The 17,500-nt window shown below is 39.0% G+C and overlaps 1 protein-coding gene across 2 annotated transcripts in view; it reads left to right on the top strand.

Annotated features, from left to right (window-relative positions):
- The window catches only part of LOC138030085 (neurogenic locus Notch protein-like), a 126,662-nt gene that overhangs the window by 57,010 nt on the left and 52,152 nt on the right, over positions 1 to 17,500 (top strand). For both annotated transcript variants that reach the window (XM_068877940.1, XM_068877941.1), the window contains exons 7-11: positions 1 to 232; positions 1,142 to 1,851; positions 2,009 to 2,233; positions 9,240 to 9,578; positions 10,207 to 11,070. The exon at positions 1 to 232 is cut by the window's left edge and continues 15 nt beyond it. In XM_068877940.1, the coding sequence (XP_068734041.1) occupies positions 1 to 232; positions 1,142 to 1,851; positions 2,009 to 2,233; positions 9,240 to 9,578; positions 10,207 to 11,070 (2,370 nt within the window). The remainder of the gene's footprint in view (positions 233 to 1,141; positions 1,852 to 2,008; positions 2,234 to 9,239; positions 9,579 to 10,206; positions 11,071 to 17,500) is intronic.

Genomic DNA, 17,500 nt, shown 5'->3' with positions numbered 1-17,500 from the left:
ACTGTACCACTGAGATAAATGAATGTGAATCAAATCCTTGTCAAAATCTAGGAAACTGCACTCATGGCATAAACTACTACAAATGCTCATGTCCAACTCGGTACACAGGACAAAGCTGTGAGGTGGATTTAGTAGATGACTGCATTGACCACACCTGCCTGAATAATGCAACTTGTGTGGATGGTGTGAATCAGTTCAACTGTATCTGCCCTCCTGGATATGAAGGACTGAGGTTAGAGCACATATTCTAGGGATCTGTGGCCTATGGCTTGAACCCTGATTAATCTTAAATTCAATTTATAATACTTTTCAGGGTTTTGGGCAACATTGTTAGAAATTGCCATCTACCTTGTTGCTTCAGTGGCATACATAGCTGTACTGTTTGTTGCATTTTCATCTGAAAGTGCTGCCCTCGTCTACCTTTAGATTCAGTTGCATGACGATAGACACCCATGAGGAGATATTACAATTTTTTTAATGTACATTGGAACACGTGTGTTAATAGTCTTTAGAGTGATATGACAAGTTTATGAATCATGAAGCAATAAATCCCTGCATAATCACTTAGCCGGCTCCAACAAAGTCATCTGTGCAGCTCATGGAGTCAGAAAAAAATTAAAGTAGCTCTCAGTAACTTTTTTATGGTTCATAAGGCATTCAATAGTACTGGGTAGTTGGAAACAGAGTAAGCACTTACAATTGTTGGTTAAGACCAGTCAATAGTTAAAGCCACACATTTCCACTTTTATCCCACCTTGTGGCCCGCTTTAAAAAACTTAGCCCTCAACACAATATAATATTTTTATTTCATTTTTGTTGGTTATTAGGGACCTTTAGATGGGAGGACGATGACAATTACGAGTTTTTTTCAAACTGAGCGTGCACATAAGGTTTGGTGTCAATTTCGACCCCCGAGCTCTTCTCTTGGGTCGATCTGAGGCTCTGGTGACGAGAATGGGTTTGGACGCCAACATTCTTTGAGTTGAGCATGCTCAGAACGGAAAACTCATAATCGTACTCATCCTCGTCCTCCGATCTATATAGCTAAAGTTAAAATCTTAGGCAATGTTGCTGATATCATTAGATTTGAACGCGCATTGTTGAATGACCAGCCTTTATTTTTTCTCAATTTATCTTGCAGATGTGAAAATGAGATAAATGAATGTCTTTCATTTCCGTGCCTTAACAATGGCACTTGTTTGGACAAGTTTAACAACTTCACATGCATCTGTACCACAGGGTTCATTGGGCATACCTGTGAAATCAACATCGACGACTGCCTCATTAATCCATGTCAAAACAATGCCACTTGCGTTGATGGCGTCAATCAACGTACATGTCACTGTCCTGCAGAATTCTATGGTGATGACTGCGACAAAGTGCGAGATGCTTGTCACCCAAATCCTTGTGGTGATAATGGAAATTGTTCGTTTATTGGCAATGCTTACAATTGTACCTGTCACTTAGGGTTTGAAGGCAAAAACTGTTCAGTCAATATAGATGATTGCAAAAACAATCCTTGTGTGGCAAACGCCTCATGCATTGACGACGTGAATAACTTCACCTGTGAGTGTCCAGCTGGATTCTATGGAAACCTCTGTCACTTGGAAATCTTTGAGTGTAACTCAAATCCTTGCCTAAATAAGGGCACCTGCACTGATCTGATTGATGGCTATACCTGCTCTTGTGTCCTGGGATTTACTGGCACCCACTGTGAAAACAATATCGATGACTGTCCGTCCCACGGATGTATCAATGGCAAATGCGTTGATGGATTCAATAGTTATAAATGCAATTGCGATCCAGGCTTCATTGGTCAATTGTGTGATCAGGACATAGATGAATGCACTCGTAAGAACACCAGTTGATTTATGTTATTATTATGAATGTGATGATGATAATAATTGTTGTCGGTAGGCTTCACCAAATGTATCTGATGTCTGATTGATGCTACATTATTGAATTTCTATATGATGCTAATGGTTTTTTGTGTTATTTGTAACACCAGCCAATCCATGCAGATGTGGATCTTGTGTCAATACTGTTGGATCATTTCGCTGCAACTGTAATCAGTGGTTGACAGGTGAACGCTGTGAGCAGGATATCAATGAATGTCTGAATAGAAGCTTCTGCAGCCAAACTATTGATCAAGGCATCTGCCAAAATAACAATGCTTCAGTCATCGGCTGTGGACAACAAGGATACACGTGCTTCTGTCGAAATGGCATTCAAGGTATACTGAACCTCTCTAAAATTAGTACCCTTTAACCAAGTTTGGAAGTCGTACTCATTTGCAGCTTTTATGGATACAATTTCTGTATATACCAAAGCGACTTTTATCACAGGTGTTTTTTGTGCTCACATTTTGAAAATGTTGTAAAATAGGTACATAATTTGATGGTTTTAAAACTAATTCGTGGAGATGTACAAGTACTCACTAATTTAAGACTTCTAAGGCAGTTGCTGCCGTCAAAATTATTTCAGTAGCATAGATTATTCAGTTGGCCTTAACGAATTTGCTTACATAATTAACACAAGACCAATTTGCTTGGGAGTTATGACAAGGTGATTTGCTACATATATGTATTTCACGCTGCACAGAATCTCCAACATGCACAGAGTGAGCATGCTTAAAATCCGATCTATTTTATCGGGACTTCACAGACGTCAAGGTCCTTAGGCTGTATGAGTAAAATATATTCCTCAAACTTAGCCATGGACTTGTATAATTAATGAGAGTAAAGTGTATTGTGGTTCTTCTTATAATCCTTCCACCGTGAAATCTCCTGTAACCTACAGCTGTAGGTGAAGGTGAAGGGCTCCACGGAAGTGAACCACTTATCCAGCTTAAGCGGGTGACCTGATCAGACAAGTATTGTATTTATGGAGCACGATCGGATCTTTTACAGTTGGAATACCTGTAAATTATCAAACCAAAGTATAGTCTCGAGTTGGTTGCACATGATTTTCGAAACACAGAAAAGGTTTGTATTGCTGGCTCTTACAAGGTTTCATCCAAGAGAAATTAAACTCGCCAGTGTCTTTTCAAGTGGCTTAATATTCGACGGTAAAAGAACCTTAGGTCGTATGAATTTTATATTCCTCACTTTAGCTAGGGAGGTGCACAACGTCGAACCATCAGCCCCACTCTTCCCTGCCATCTTACAAAGCCCTGCCCAGACTGTTCAGTGTACCAAGTACGTGTTTGTGTAAAAAAGGGGATTGTTGAATAACAGAAAATGGTGTGAATCGTGAAATAACGACCAGTGTTAAAGTTTGGAGAGAGAACAAACGAAGACTTTCTTGTCGGTGACGTTTTCCAGATCCGAAGATTTTTGTCATTTCACGTTTGACCTCGTGTTTTTATTCGTTGCTTAAGGTTCCTAATTTGGTCTGAATATGATCCTCTCTTGAGACCATAGATTACGCGTTTCATTTGATTTGTTATGATTTCAGTTGACTTGTAGGCTCCCTAATAGCGCTGCGCACGGGTTCTTAAAATAGACTACGTTAGATCGGACCCCCCGCGTGACTCAGACAAACATTGCATATCGATAAAGGAAATATACGCGTGTCCGCTAATTTTTTTGCCGTCAAACGTCTGGAAAATGTCTTAAAATGTGATGTTTGTCCCCAGAATGGACGTAAAATATAAGCACCAAGCATTGCTGTTGGAGCGAGTGCAAAACGGATTCAAGGTATCGAGAAAAAGGGCCTAAATCTCTTAGAGAAGTCGAGGAATCCGGGAAGAAAGTCTTCATTCCATTTCGGAAGCCATCCCAAAATATCGAGAAGTGCAGAAGGTGGATAATAGCATGTTCGCGGCAGTCCTTCACGGGAAATAATATAACAAGAAACACACACATATGTGCCCTTCACTGGCCTGGAGAGAAGGGACCAACCGAAGAATTTCCCCATCCGCTGAAAGCGAATTTTACTCCAGCATAAGCGAGCCGCGCATCGGTGAAAAGGAAAGCGCCTGCATCGAGAGCGAAGCCAGTAACTCCCGTAAAAAGAGAGAAAATAGTGGATGGAACTTAAAGAACTTTAAAGAAGTTTCCACAATGCAAGAATAGAAATCTAAAATCGTGAGTAGCTTGTCTTACGAAGTTATCCGTGAAGACCCTGAGTTAATGAAACATTTTGTTAGCCTTACACCTTCCCAGTTTGAAGTTGTCCAATGGAGAAGATTAATTATTGAAACTTTGGAGAATCTGTTGACTCAGAGAGGTCAAATAATGGCCCAAAGTCCGAGTTTACTCCCCGAGAAAACCTATTCATTTGCCTTGTGCGATTGAGACGAGGATTTACATTGAAGACTCTCGCTGCACTTTTGTCTTCACCTGACAGAAAGATACAGCAAACTCTGGTTCGTAAGATATTTACATTCAACTGATGTACAAAATATTTAGAGATATGCAAACTGTGATGTTCCCTGAGGGAGCGCACGTAAGGTGTTTCATTCCAAACGTGTTCAAGACAATGAAGAATATACACAGCATTGTTAATTGTACTGAATTTAGGATTGAGTGTTTCAGGAATTTTGCTAGGCAGGGTAATACTTTCTCTTCTTACAAGCAAAGTAATAGTTTCAAATGCCTGATTCCAGTAACCCCAAATGGTGGTGCATGTTTTCGTTCGAAAGAGAACTGTTAAACCCCAGACAAGTGATGCTTAAAATACTCTCCTTCTTAAAAGGAAGAAGTAGTTTAACTGCAGCAGAGGAGTTAGAAACAAGGCACATTGCTAAAGCAAGGATTCGTGTTGAGCGTTTCAATAAACGCCTCAAACAGTTTAGGCTTGTTGGGAGGAAAATACCTTTGTCTCTTGCCCCCTTTTCAACACAATTGGTAGTCGTTGCAGCATGTCTAGTAAACTTTCAGGAAAATCTGTGTAAATAGATTAAGCTGTTCTACTATTGAATGTCATTGTCATTGTGCAGAAGGAAGCCGAAAACCAATTATGACTTGTTTTTCCAAAATGTTCTGGCTGTTCGCGTTGGCCTTATGTAAATTGTGTTAAACGTTGATTACCTGATTGCACTGTTCAACTGTCGTTATTTGCCATAGTAACAATTACTATGATTTTGGTTCAAGACCTTCCACTGAAACTCGCTTGAACAATATATAATTTGTGTGTGTGGGTGTATGTGTGTGTGTGTATGCAATGTTTGTGCATGTAGCTTCATATTTTTGAGACTTCTCAAATGATTTAACATACTAAAATGAAAGAAGCTTTATTATTATTATTATTATTATTATTATTATTATTATTATTATTATTATTATTATTATTATTGAACAGGGAAAAAAATAGCACTCAACTGGAGGAAATACTGTGTACATGCACCATATCTGACATTGTTTTGTTGTAATTTGTGTCATTCTCTTTGTGAGATCACTCAAAAGAAAAAAATGAAAAAGGAAGATAACAGCTATCAGGTGCAATTTCACTAAAATTGAGTTGCACTTGTTAAAAAAACAAAACAAAACCAAAAAACAAAGAAAAAAAAGCAACAATTTCTTGATATCTCTAACTACATGACCAGTCCTGTTATTGTTGTTGTTTCCTTTTTGTTATCGTTATTGTTTTTGTTTCTTATTTGCTTACAGCAATGTAATGAATTTCTTGCAGTATAGCAATAAAATAATGATTTCATTCAGAATGATTGTTGCCTTTGCCATGAAGTGAAACTTGTTGCACTAAAACTTTACAAACAAACAAAACTATAAATTAATATACTTCCAATTTTCTCTCTTGAAAACCCTGGTGGATAATCACTGAGTTATAATAAAGAAATTAGAATGCTCCTTTGTGTTTTCAAGGAGCAATGCTGATTTTCACTGACCCTTTCTCTGCTGCGTAAACATTACAGTTTACCACCACATTTTAGCATAAAATAACACTAATGAAATGGATTATCTTAATTTCACTGAATTCTTCCTTAGACTGACTCAGGACTAATGGTCTTATAGTTACCCCTAAAACTACTATACATGTTAGGATCTGATTAATAACTAATGACATCAAAATGTTTATGAAGGCCCCTTGACATGAATACTCTTTAAATAGAAAGACAAAGGGTTGTTTATATAAAAAAAAAACCATATATTTACACCATACTGGACAAATCTTGGAGGAGAAACACAAATCTGCCATTTTTTGAATATACAAGCCTAAGTTCTGCAGTGAACTAGATAGCTTAATGAATAACCTGGTGGCTCTTGGAAAATCACTGGAGAAAAGCTGACTCCAGAACCCTTCCTTGTATCTTCCATTAAACCATCATACATAAACCAGCCATTGCTGAACTGGGAAGTGCAAATATAGTGACCACCATACCAAAGTGTTGCACCAAAAAGAGAAAAAAATTGCCCAAAAATTAAATCAAGAAAGGTGTTTGGGCCAGTTTTTGAGCGTCCCCTCTACTGAGAAGATTGACAGAAAAAAGAGCAAATGATTTTAAATTTAGCAGCCTACATGGGGCGCTGACCCTAACACCAGCACAGTGCCATGATGTGTGGGCATCACCATCTTCATTCAAAGTTAAGTCCTCATAGAAAGAAACTTTCTCTGAAGGCTTGCTAGCAAATTTCCTCTCATACTGAGAATCATTTGGGTAAGGCCAGCTTTCGAGGGAATCAAAAAAGGTGTCCTCCCTTCTGATATCGCTGGTTGGCAGCGGCAGTATCAGAGATGTAGACTGCAATGTCTGCACTGAATTAGGGTAGGTTGCTGAGCAGCAAGTTGAGGTGGTGGTGCTCATCAGGTAGGGATTCAGAAGCTTCAAGAAAAAGTCGCCTTCATTCCCATACAAATCCAAGGTTCCAGATGTAGCTTGAGGTTGTGGTCTGAGAGACTCGAGTACCACCAGCCTAGCAATTGCATAAAGGCCACTGTCAACTAGCCGAAGGACTCTTGGGATGGTATTGCCAGGCTCAGGAAGGTCTACCTAGTTTACTCTACCTGATTTAACAAAGGCCTGAAATATCATGATCCAGTTATCCAGAAGTGTTGGTCACTAATATTCCAGTACTTGTCACTCCACCCCAAGGAAAAATGGTGAGACCACAGTCCTGATGATGGCAAAGAGAAGACTTGTCTTTGTGAGTTGGATTAACAACACATTTATCAAGGACTCTGCAGCATAAATGTCCTCATTGGGTTAAGTACCTGGTCTGTAAGCACGAGAGGTATTAACTACACACTTGTGCTTCTACCAAATGATCTAACAGCTCACTGTTATCATCAGGTGAAGCTGATGGAAAGATATCAGTGTTCACTGCGTCTATGTCATCAGTGCCATCTGGATTCAGTTGTGGCAAAATGAAAGGCAGAAAATCCCTGGGGACATGCATTTCAAACATTTACGGGAGCTACTACTCTCATCCAGAATGCCGTGAGAAATTCTGAGATTTTTGCAATGAGGGATTCGTCTCATGCAATCCTCTCCACTGAATCAGGACTATTTGCTGCATGTAAAATAAAGTCACAGATTTCCCTGCCTGTCACTAGGAGGATGTGTTGGCACTAATAGTGATAAGCATGGCTCCGTTTTAACACACATTTCCCATCTCTCACACAAAAACAATGCTTGCTTAGGACTTCCTTGGGAACAGCAGAGGTTGGTGAAGTAACAGCTTCTACAGTATACTGTTTGAAGATCTTCAAGGAGTTGATCTCAATCACAGTATCTTTACCCACAAGGCCATCTGGTGAACAGGCAAGAAAGGGCAGCTTGGTGTTCACCCATAATCCTGAAGGACACACTTTACTTGTGGTTTCTTCCTCATATTTAAGGACCGCCCTTAAGTCGCATTCCAGGTCATATAGCATGCAGTTTGACTGGAACGGTTCAGAGTCTATGCGCCAGATATTCTGTGAAATAAACTTAAATGCTTCTGAGGCGGCTTTTGGCTGTGATTCAACAACAAGTTTGCCAACTTTGTACGCTGGAAGACATTTGGACGCTGTTCACCGGCACCACCTTTGTCCTTGAGTGCCATGGCAGTGGCCAGTGTGAGGTTGTTGTAAAGGATTTTCACTTTTTCTTTCAAGCAGCTAGGCTCGCTGAGATCATAATTTTTGTGGGTAAACTTCAGATGCGTTTCCCACATTGATAAGCCATCACTGTACCGCGACATGTCACTTAGAGCTGAAACTAAGCGATTGGTTTGCTCCGGTGAAACTCTACGGTACTCTAGCGGTCTTGGGTCAAATCAATGACCGGTGCTGCACTTTGTTTCCGCTTGTTTTGATATTTAGTGTCGGATACCCGGCGCGAATTCTTGTTCCTCTTTTTGCCTTTGTTCCAGGAACATTCTTGGCTCGTGCAGGGTTTTGAGAAACTTGGTCCGTGCTTCGATCCAGGATCGAGAATAAAACAGCAACGACATCCCTGCAGTGACCCAAGGACGAAGCTCTACAAGGCTCACATGAAGCATGAATGACAGAACCACTTCTCACTGATAAAACAACAACGACATTGTGCGGGAGATCAGCTTTCATTAACGGCCAGACATGTGCTCACACAAAATAATTTTCAGCTTTGAAAGTGTCCATCACGTCACGCGAAAATCCAGAATCCACGTATTTTCTTCCAATTTTCATTAGCTTGTCTGTCATGTGGCCGAGTCCGTCGTCTTGATCTTCGCTGTTTAAATTTTGAATGAATTTCAGCGCGTAGTAGTGGATGTGTCCATAATTGAAAATTGATGTAATGTTCTGGGACAGAAAAGTGTGCCTGCCGCCTGTTGGAATTAGTGGAACCAAAACCAATTTGCAATTTCCCTTCAGCTCATTACTTGCCTTGATGGCCTTTGCGGCGAACCATTTGCCATCATTGATACTCGAATCAAGAGTGCGGTGATCTCCACCTTTTATACAGCCTTTTACACGTCCCACAAGCACCGCATATTTTCCGCATTGATTTAAACGTCTACATTTTAACCCCCTTTGTTCTACAGTGTAATTCTCTGGAGCCTGGAATGCCGTCGTTTTCAGTAAGAACCGTAAAAGAGCGATCATAAGTACTCACGAGCGGCATATTTTCACTTGCTGCTCTCACAGAAATGGCAAATGTTTGTCTGAGTCACGGTACGGGTCTCAAATTCGTGACGTCATCTGGGCGAAGCGCTATTAATAGAGTACTCGCGTTTGGCTAAATAACCTTGCAACTTAAATAAAGTGATGATGTTGATGATGATTATGACGATTATGATGATTATTGCCTTTTCTAGGTCACCACTGTGAGATTGATACGGACGACTGTGCCAGTTCACCGTGCAAAAATGGCGGGACATGTCATGACTACCTGTTTCATTATAATTGCACTTGCGCATCGGGCTGGACTGGCAAAAGTTGCGGTCAAGACATAGATGAGTGTGCTCTTGGATTCTGTGAGAATAATGCGACGTGCAATAACTTGGATGGAACGTACTCGTGTACATGTGCTCCTGGCTTTACAGGCAGCAACTGTTCTACTAATATCGATGAATGCAGGTCCAATCCTTGTGTCAATGGGACGTGCAGAGACTTAATAAATGACTTCATTTGTACATGCGTTCCTGGATTTGAAGGTAATAGTTTTAAAATCGCAGGGTACGGATTTGCGGAACGCCGTGTGTGATTTATATTCTTCATCTCCTTTTTCCGCTACGTTGTGAGAATCATGGCCACCATTGAAAGAAAATTACACGTGAAATTGATTTTTAAGAAAAATCGACGAGACTTTACAACCGGTTGTAGTTGGTCACAACAGTTAACAAATCTAGTGAGCCCAACTCCAAAAGGTTGCTTAGTCTTCGTTAATGAAACTGTTTCCTTCAGCAGTAGTACTACTACGAGGATAAGACGAAACCTTAAAAGAGTGCGTTCTAAATGAGATGCCAATCCCGACAAGTGGAGATAGAGAAATGAGCTAATCGCAACGCCATTCAAATCGTTGGAGCCAGTGCTAAGCTATGGAAAACGCTTACAGTAAAGTGTAATGGGTTTTCCTCGTGTCTCTAAATGGTTCAAAATGTTGGGCGAGCTTTTAGAGCGAATCACCAGGTGCGTTACATCGAAACCATCGGGATCAAACCGATGAAGTATAATAGGCAGTTGGCAGGAAAATGAGACGTTTTTTAACGACGGTACGAGAGCATGAGGCGTCTTTCATGTTGTTACTCATTTTGAACTCATTAATTCATTTTTGTCATTTAGGAAAGACCTGCTCTGAAGACATAAATGAGTGTTCTTCTAGTCCTTGTGTAAACAACGGATCTTGTGGAGATTTGATAGCTGATTTCAAGTGTACTTGTCCTTCAAACTACACTGGCAAGAGATGCGAAATTGAGAAATCGGCCTGCAAACCCAACAATCCTTGTCTGAACAATGGCACCTGTAGGCTGCATTCAGAGAAATACAATTTTACGTGTGTGTGTGCCGCTGGCTTTGCAGGATCGCGCTGTGAGAACGTCACGACACTCGGGTTCATTGACAGCTCTTTGATGAAGCTCAGGGTCAACAGTCATGCATCCCAGTTGTCGTTTCAGTTTAGGACAACCCTAACTGACGTCTTGTTAGCTGTTGATTCAAATAACGATTTCCTCGTTTTTCTCGGTAATGAGAACATCACCGTAACCCACAGTATGTTAGGTAAACTTTCTGTGGGGCAGACAGCAAACCTCAGCAACGGTCTTTGGCATACAGTATCTGTTAACATAGTTACAGCAAACATGAGCATTATGGTGGACAACTCGTCTTGTGGGTGGCACTGTATGGCATCTTCTCCCCTCTTTGCGAAGGTTCACCTAACAGACCTCTATTTTGGTGGATCTCCGTTTGCTGCTAGCGTCGATCGAATCATGTCTAATTTTACCGGCTGCATTCAAGATGTGGTCATTGACGGCGAGTCAGTGATCCCCACGGACCAGGCTCAGGTGGTGTTGGTTAACACAAGTATTGGGTGTCCACGACGGGAGGTTTGTGCTTCCAGTCCTTGTGCCCATGGCAAGTGTGTGGATGAATGGGTCAAGTATAGATGTAAGTGTTCAAGGCGATGGATTGGCCCGCAATGCAATACAAGTGAGTGTCGTTGCTCTTTGATGGACAATTTAATATCGTGTTTATTTTCTGTTGTTATTTCCTTCTCATGGGACTAAGCGATTAATATTTAGGCTTAGACTGACTGCTGTATGTAAAATTAGTGTCAAATTACTGAAGGAAGACATTCTTCAAATTTTCCGGATTATTGCTTTCTGGCGTTTATAGCGGAGCTCAGGCACGCGAAGCGCGCTAGCGGAGCACCAAGGGTAATTTAGGTAATCTATCGATGCGAGAAATTTTGGTTATGCGGTCACGTATATTTGCCGTACAGACTGTCGAGGTGGAGGTTGGGGGAGAGGACAGCCTCTTGGGACGGGGGTGTTGAGCAATTTTCCTTGGCGGGAAATCGTGCGGCAGCGTTGCATTGGCAACCCGTGTTTTTCTGGCGGGAAATCATATTGACTAGCAATGGGGTAAAGATTAAAGAACAGAAAAGAGCACGAGAGAAGAGGAGATGAAATTGGAGAAATTTAAGTGAAGGAATCCTCGAGAAAAGCCGAGAGAGGAGAAGAAGAGAAAATTTCGATGAAAATCAAGGTAACGCTAAGGGAAATAGATCGAGAGCCAAACCACTTATTTACAATGATTAGCTTTCAGGTAATTTTTTCCTTCTTAATATATGCCTCGCTGCCTCACAAATTTTGTAAAAAAAAGCTAAAAAAACGAAGAAGTCCTGAAAGCGTTTGCAATTCTGTGTCGATAGGGATTCTGACATATTTCAACAATCACTTCTATAGGCGTTTTGTGTGAAATGGATCTAAAGTTGTCAGCTGCTTTGTTTGACTGTGAAATTGCAGTCGAGTAAGCTAATATACTACGCTTTAGGTTGACTTTTCAATAAGTAAAGAGAGAGAGAGTAAAGAGTCAAACGGAAAATGTTGCGAAAGGGATTACTGTGCGTGTAACTTCAGTTTTAGTTGTTGATTAAAATTGTTGGTTATTGTTTGCAAGACTTGTTTGTTTACTGCTGTCAGCTCAAAGGTGTTATATCTTAACTGCATAAAGTAATGACCATTACTTTTGTACTTTATGCAGAAGCGTAATTATCTCCGTATACACTATATTGCTTTCTGGGGTTAGAAACGGTAGCTCCGCTTTTAAATCTATATATTATTATTATTATTATTATTATTATTATTATTATTATATTATTATTATTATTATTATATTATTATTATTATTAGTAGTAGTTGTAGTAGTTGTAGTAGTTGTAGTAGTATTGTTGTTGTTGTTGTTGTTATTTGTGGTGTTTGTGGTAGTAGGAGTAGGAAAAGAAGTATGTGCAATGCCTGCCTGCACGCCATCCCATGGTATAAAATGTGTGCAGATTGTTTTTACCCACAAATTGTAACGTTTGTTATCATTTGCTAGTTTCTGCAATGTCTGGAAAGTGTAACGTTATAGAAAATATAACAACATTTTAATTGGTGACCACATGTGCATTCTACGTCTTCCACATGTCATGGTCATTATTACCCACTGTGTTCTCCTCGTGTATCTCCCGAAATCGGAGGTACAAGAAAGCCGGATGTTTTACTGTCGATCGTCTGGTCTCGCTTCAAAAGATTAAGTGTTGATTTCTTTATATGGTATGCCATTAGTACCTGTTACTGATTTCATTTAGCGAAGATATCGTTGACGTCACCTACTGCCATCAATGTGTCAACCAGAGCCTCATTGGCTGTAGAAACGAAGGGTGTTTTGTTCCTGTGGTTGGCACATTTGAATAACAAGAAAAATGTTTATAAACAGATATCTTTCTTATTGTCGCTGTAACCAGTTTCAAGAAAGTTGTTTGGTGTCCGTGTTTGGTCCGTGTTTCGGTGTTTTGAGGGGGTCTTTATCGGTCACACATCGTGGCAAAACTACCTTAATTCTCAATGGAACCGAATGATCCCCAAAAAAGTTAGTTGTAATTCCTTATCAATTAGATAGACTCTTCATATTAACTAACGGATATTCAATTTATTCACAATTAGAAATTCAAATTATTTTTCGTAAATTCGCGCAATTAATTGAGACCAAAACAAAACATCGTGTAGTCTGATACTCTATTTGAATCAAGGCAGCTGATCAACGGGAGAAGTCTTCAGTTCATCCTGCAACCCTGGACCCCTGGGAGTGAGACCTAACAGATTTTACTCTGTCTAATTACAGACAATTTTACTCATCAACTGGGGGCATCCTGGAGTGCATGAGGAGTGAATGGTCCATGTTGCGTTTAGTTTAACTCATTGGTTCCTATGATTGAGACTTAATAAATGTTACTCTGTCTAATGCCAGACGATTTTACTTGTCAGTGGGGTTTGGCTTAGGAGTGAATGGGTTAACAAACATCCACTCAAAAACTACTGTATGTCCCCTTCAATTACATTTCTATGATTGTCCATAATGCAGGTATTCGCTTCAAGTCACTGATCCATGTTGGGTTTAGTTTAACCTATTCACTCGTCAGGCACCCAAGGATGGTACTACAATCTTGGACAAAACTCGTTGGGAAAATGTGACGCGCTAATTTGTCTGTGTGATAAAGATTAAATTCTTTCCACTTTACCCCCTCCCCCCATTTCAGTGTTGGTTAAAAAACGGGCTTGCACAGTATATTTTGCATCACATTGTCAACATTGGTTTGGGGGAGGGGGGGGGGGGGGGGGAAGGATCAATACACTTTGTAAGTGCATTTCAAATGATGCTTAAGCTAGGATTTTTCCCAAGAGTTTTGTCCAAGATTGCAGTTGACAAGTAAAATCATGTGACGTTAGAGAGTAAAATCTGTTAAGTCTCACTCCCAGGAGTCAATAGGTTAAACTACCCATAAAATGGAGCCCTGGCATTGGGGACGAGGGAATGAGTAGAGCATGTATCAATACAAACTTAAACGCGCTCAGAGAAAACATGAGTGTTTTAAATAAATTTAATGAAATTTCCGGCCTTAAATTGAACAAGGAAAAAAGCTAAAGCAATGTGGATTGGTTCGGCTAGAAATAACAAAGCCAAACCTTTGGGTTTCCAACCCTATCAAGAACCAATTAAGTCACTAGGGGTAAATTTATCATATAACGAAGACAGAAATAATAATCTGGATTTGTTTTGTAAAAATTCACAAGATGGATACTAAGTTAAATATGTGGCAAACGAGAGATTTAACTTTGTATGGTCTCACAAGTAAGAGATAACGCCCGAGAACGGAGGTGTTAAGCCATATACACGTATATGGCTTAATACCGACGTTCGAGGGGTTTATCTAACTTGTTTAATGATATTATTCATGAGGTATAGGTTACATAAAGGTGGTCTTTCACAGGGCAATAATTGGCAACTTGTTTTGACATCTGCTTGTTTGTCATTTTTTGATCCGACCGCAGACAATGACGTATTTCATTGTAAGTATTGTAAAGGTTTTCACACAGCATCGAGAAAGGGCGTTTCTCGGGTCATAATTTGTTCAAAACACTTGTTCTCACTTAGGTGAGAAACGGAGAACAATAGCGCATTGTTTGTTTGCTAAGCCGACAACAATCAAATTTCAAACCTTTTGTGTTTTTTTTTTAATTTTTGTCTTGGTATTTTTTGGGGGGCCAGTACACTTGTGTGAAAGGCAATGGTAGCGACGACGAAATTTTCCTAACGCAAAATACTTTCTCTCAGGAGCCTGAGTTGAATTTGGAAGAGTTAGTGGGAGACTTTAGAGAAGTAAGCAAACGAGATAGTGTTGAAGTCGAAAAGAAAGAAAATCCTGGGCGTAATATCGTTGTTGTTTGTGATAACGAAGTCGAGAAGAGAAGAGAGTCCAGAATACCGGCAAACACAAAAGTCAATACTTTTTGGGCGTACGTTAATTGTTGGGAGGAATGGGCCGTCGAACGTTTGTAATATCCAAAGACTTAAAATTTTCTTAGAGTGAAGACATAGCCTGCATGATATATGGGATACTACTGTATTTTCTATAGTTGCAGAATAAATTTCTATATTTGTGTTAAAGGGAGATATTTTCTCAGAATCTTTGGCGGGGTCAAAGGACGTGCATGATTTGCCTTAATTGCTCATTATAAATGGAAGGGATTTATTTGTATATTGCCCAGGGCAGCAGGGCAATATACAGATAAACACTGGGTATTTATATAGATATTGCCCTTGCATAATGCAATTTATTCAATTCGTCAGCCCCGCTCTTCCCTGCTACATTATCAAGCCCTCCCCGGACTTTCAGTTAGTTAAATATTCATGAAGTATGTAAGTTAAATAAAGGACGAATAACAAAAGAAAATGTGTGATTCATGAAATAAAGTTAGTTAAGGCCTTAGGCATATCTAAGATAGTTTATGTGGCTTCCATGCTTAGTGTTCCTGAAACGGTGGTTAAAACAGTGCAAGATAAAATATTCAAATTCTTGTGGAAAAATAAGAAAGATAAAGTAAAAAGAGCAGTATTATATCAACCATTCTCTCATGGTGGTGTGAACTTTCCAAATGTACACACTGTGGTAAAATCACTACGCTTGAGCTGGCTAGGCAGGTTTTTAAATTGTACAAAGGAGACGTGGCAAGCTATTCCCAATAGTTATTTTAACAAATATGGAGGATTACCATTCCTATTGAAATGCAATTATGACTCTAAGAACTTTGACAAGAAAATGCCTCTTATTTATAATGAAATGTTAGAGCATTTCAAGGAATTACGCAATGGTTGTCCTGATGTTTACAATAGTGAGTTTGTTCTTTGGAATAATAAAGAAATTACAATAGAGAGCAAATCTATTTTTTGGAAATATTTGTTTGAGAAAGGAATTTATTTCGTACAGGATTTACTACATCAAGACGGTAAGTTCTTATCTCTGGAAAATATGCAAAGGAAATATAATGTGCAACTAAATTGCTTAAAAATATTTCCAACTTATTGCTGCAGTTCCAAATTATTTGAAGTGAAAAGTGCAGGCAACTGGTGTGACAAACAGAAATACACTTGAGGAATGGGATATTTTTCATCTGTCTAAAAACAAACCTATTTCTTTAACTAAATGTAAATGTAAAGACTATTACAAATTATTTCAGGAAAAGGCTAGGACAGAGCCTACCGCTGTCAAAAGATGGTGTAGACGTTTTCCGAACTTTAATTTCAGTTGAAAACAGATCTTACACAAAATTTACAAAACGACGAGTGATAAAAAGTTAAGAGAATTTGGTTATAAGGCTTTCCACAGAATTTTAGTTACTAATAAGGAGCTCAAGCAATTAAAAATCAGGAACGATGACTTATGCTTTTGTTACGAGTTCGAATGTTTTGAGGAAAGGTAGTTTGCAAACTAAACTGAACGCAGGGTTGTCGGAACAACAGCAAGAAGATTTATTCCAAAATGAACGTAGTTTCCACGAAGTAAAACTCTGAACAACACGTACTCAATAAACTTACACAGCCTCCGCCAACTTGAATAAACACTGCTTCTGTCACACTTGACTAAACACGGCCAACGCCAACTCTCTTCGCTTGTGAAAAACTAGTTAAAAAAACACTCCGCTTGGACTCGTCTACTTATATACTCTGACAATAAACTTCTAGAACTTTCTAAAATAGTAATCAATCTAATTATAGAAAGATTACAAAACACACCGATTTAGAAACGCTTACGCACGAACCTAAAAATAAACAAACTACAAACTCTCGCGAAGCTTCTAGACAGTAACGCTAGTCACGCAATGCTATTTTTCGTAACAGCTTTCCATGTAAAAATCTTGATTCATTAGAGCACACCTTTTTGGAGTGCCATATGAGTGTTCATTTCTATCAAGAAATCTTCTCGTGGTTCAATACTTCGAATAGCACTCACATAAATTTATCGGTTGACGAAATTTTACGTCAGAATTATCCCCCTCCTGCTATCAGTAATGACCTCCGACGCCGACTGGATCTGCTTACTCTTCTAATAAAAAGGTACATATATATTTGCAAAATTAAGAAGAAAAATCTTAATAATTTGTAATTTATAAATAAGATAAAAATGCAATTGAAAATTGAGAATTTAACTTAAGCTAGTCAAGCACAAATATTGTTAACAAACCTTCTCATTTGTTATTCTTTTTCGTGTTTTGTTAAAGTTATTGAAGTGGTATTTAGTTTTAATTAATCAAATAAATAACTAGTATTGTAAGTACCGTAATGTATGTAATTAGCCGTAAGTGATATATTGTACTGTTATTAGAGTAAGTAAGTGGTATTGTAAGTAATGTATTGTATTGTATTGTTCAGTATTGAAAAATCTATTGTCGTAAAAAAAAACAAAATTAAAAATGCATCAATACAAGCTCTTGAGTGAATGTAATTTCTGACTTTAAAGTTGTGTTTTTAGAATTAAGACAATGAGGTTTGGGTTTAGCTGAAAATAATATCATATTTTCAACAAATATATGGTTGA

The sequence above is a fragment of the Montipora capricornis genome, chromosome 13, assembly GCF_036669925.1.
Source record: "Montipora capricornis isolate CH-2021 chromosome 13, ASM3666992v2, whole genome shotgun sequence".
NCBI lineage: Eukaryota > Metazoa > Cnidaria > Anthozoa > Scleractinia > Acroporidae > Montipora > Montipora capricornis.
Note: the sequence above shows the minus strand (reverse complement) of the source record. Positions and strands in the feature narration are given on the sequence as shown.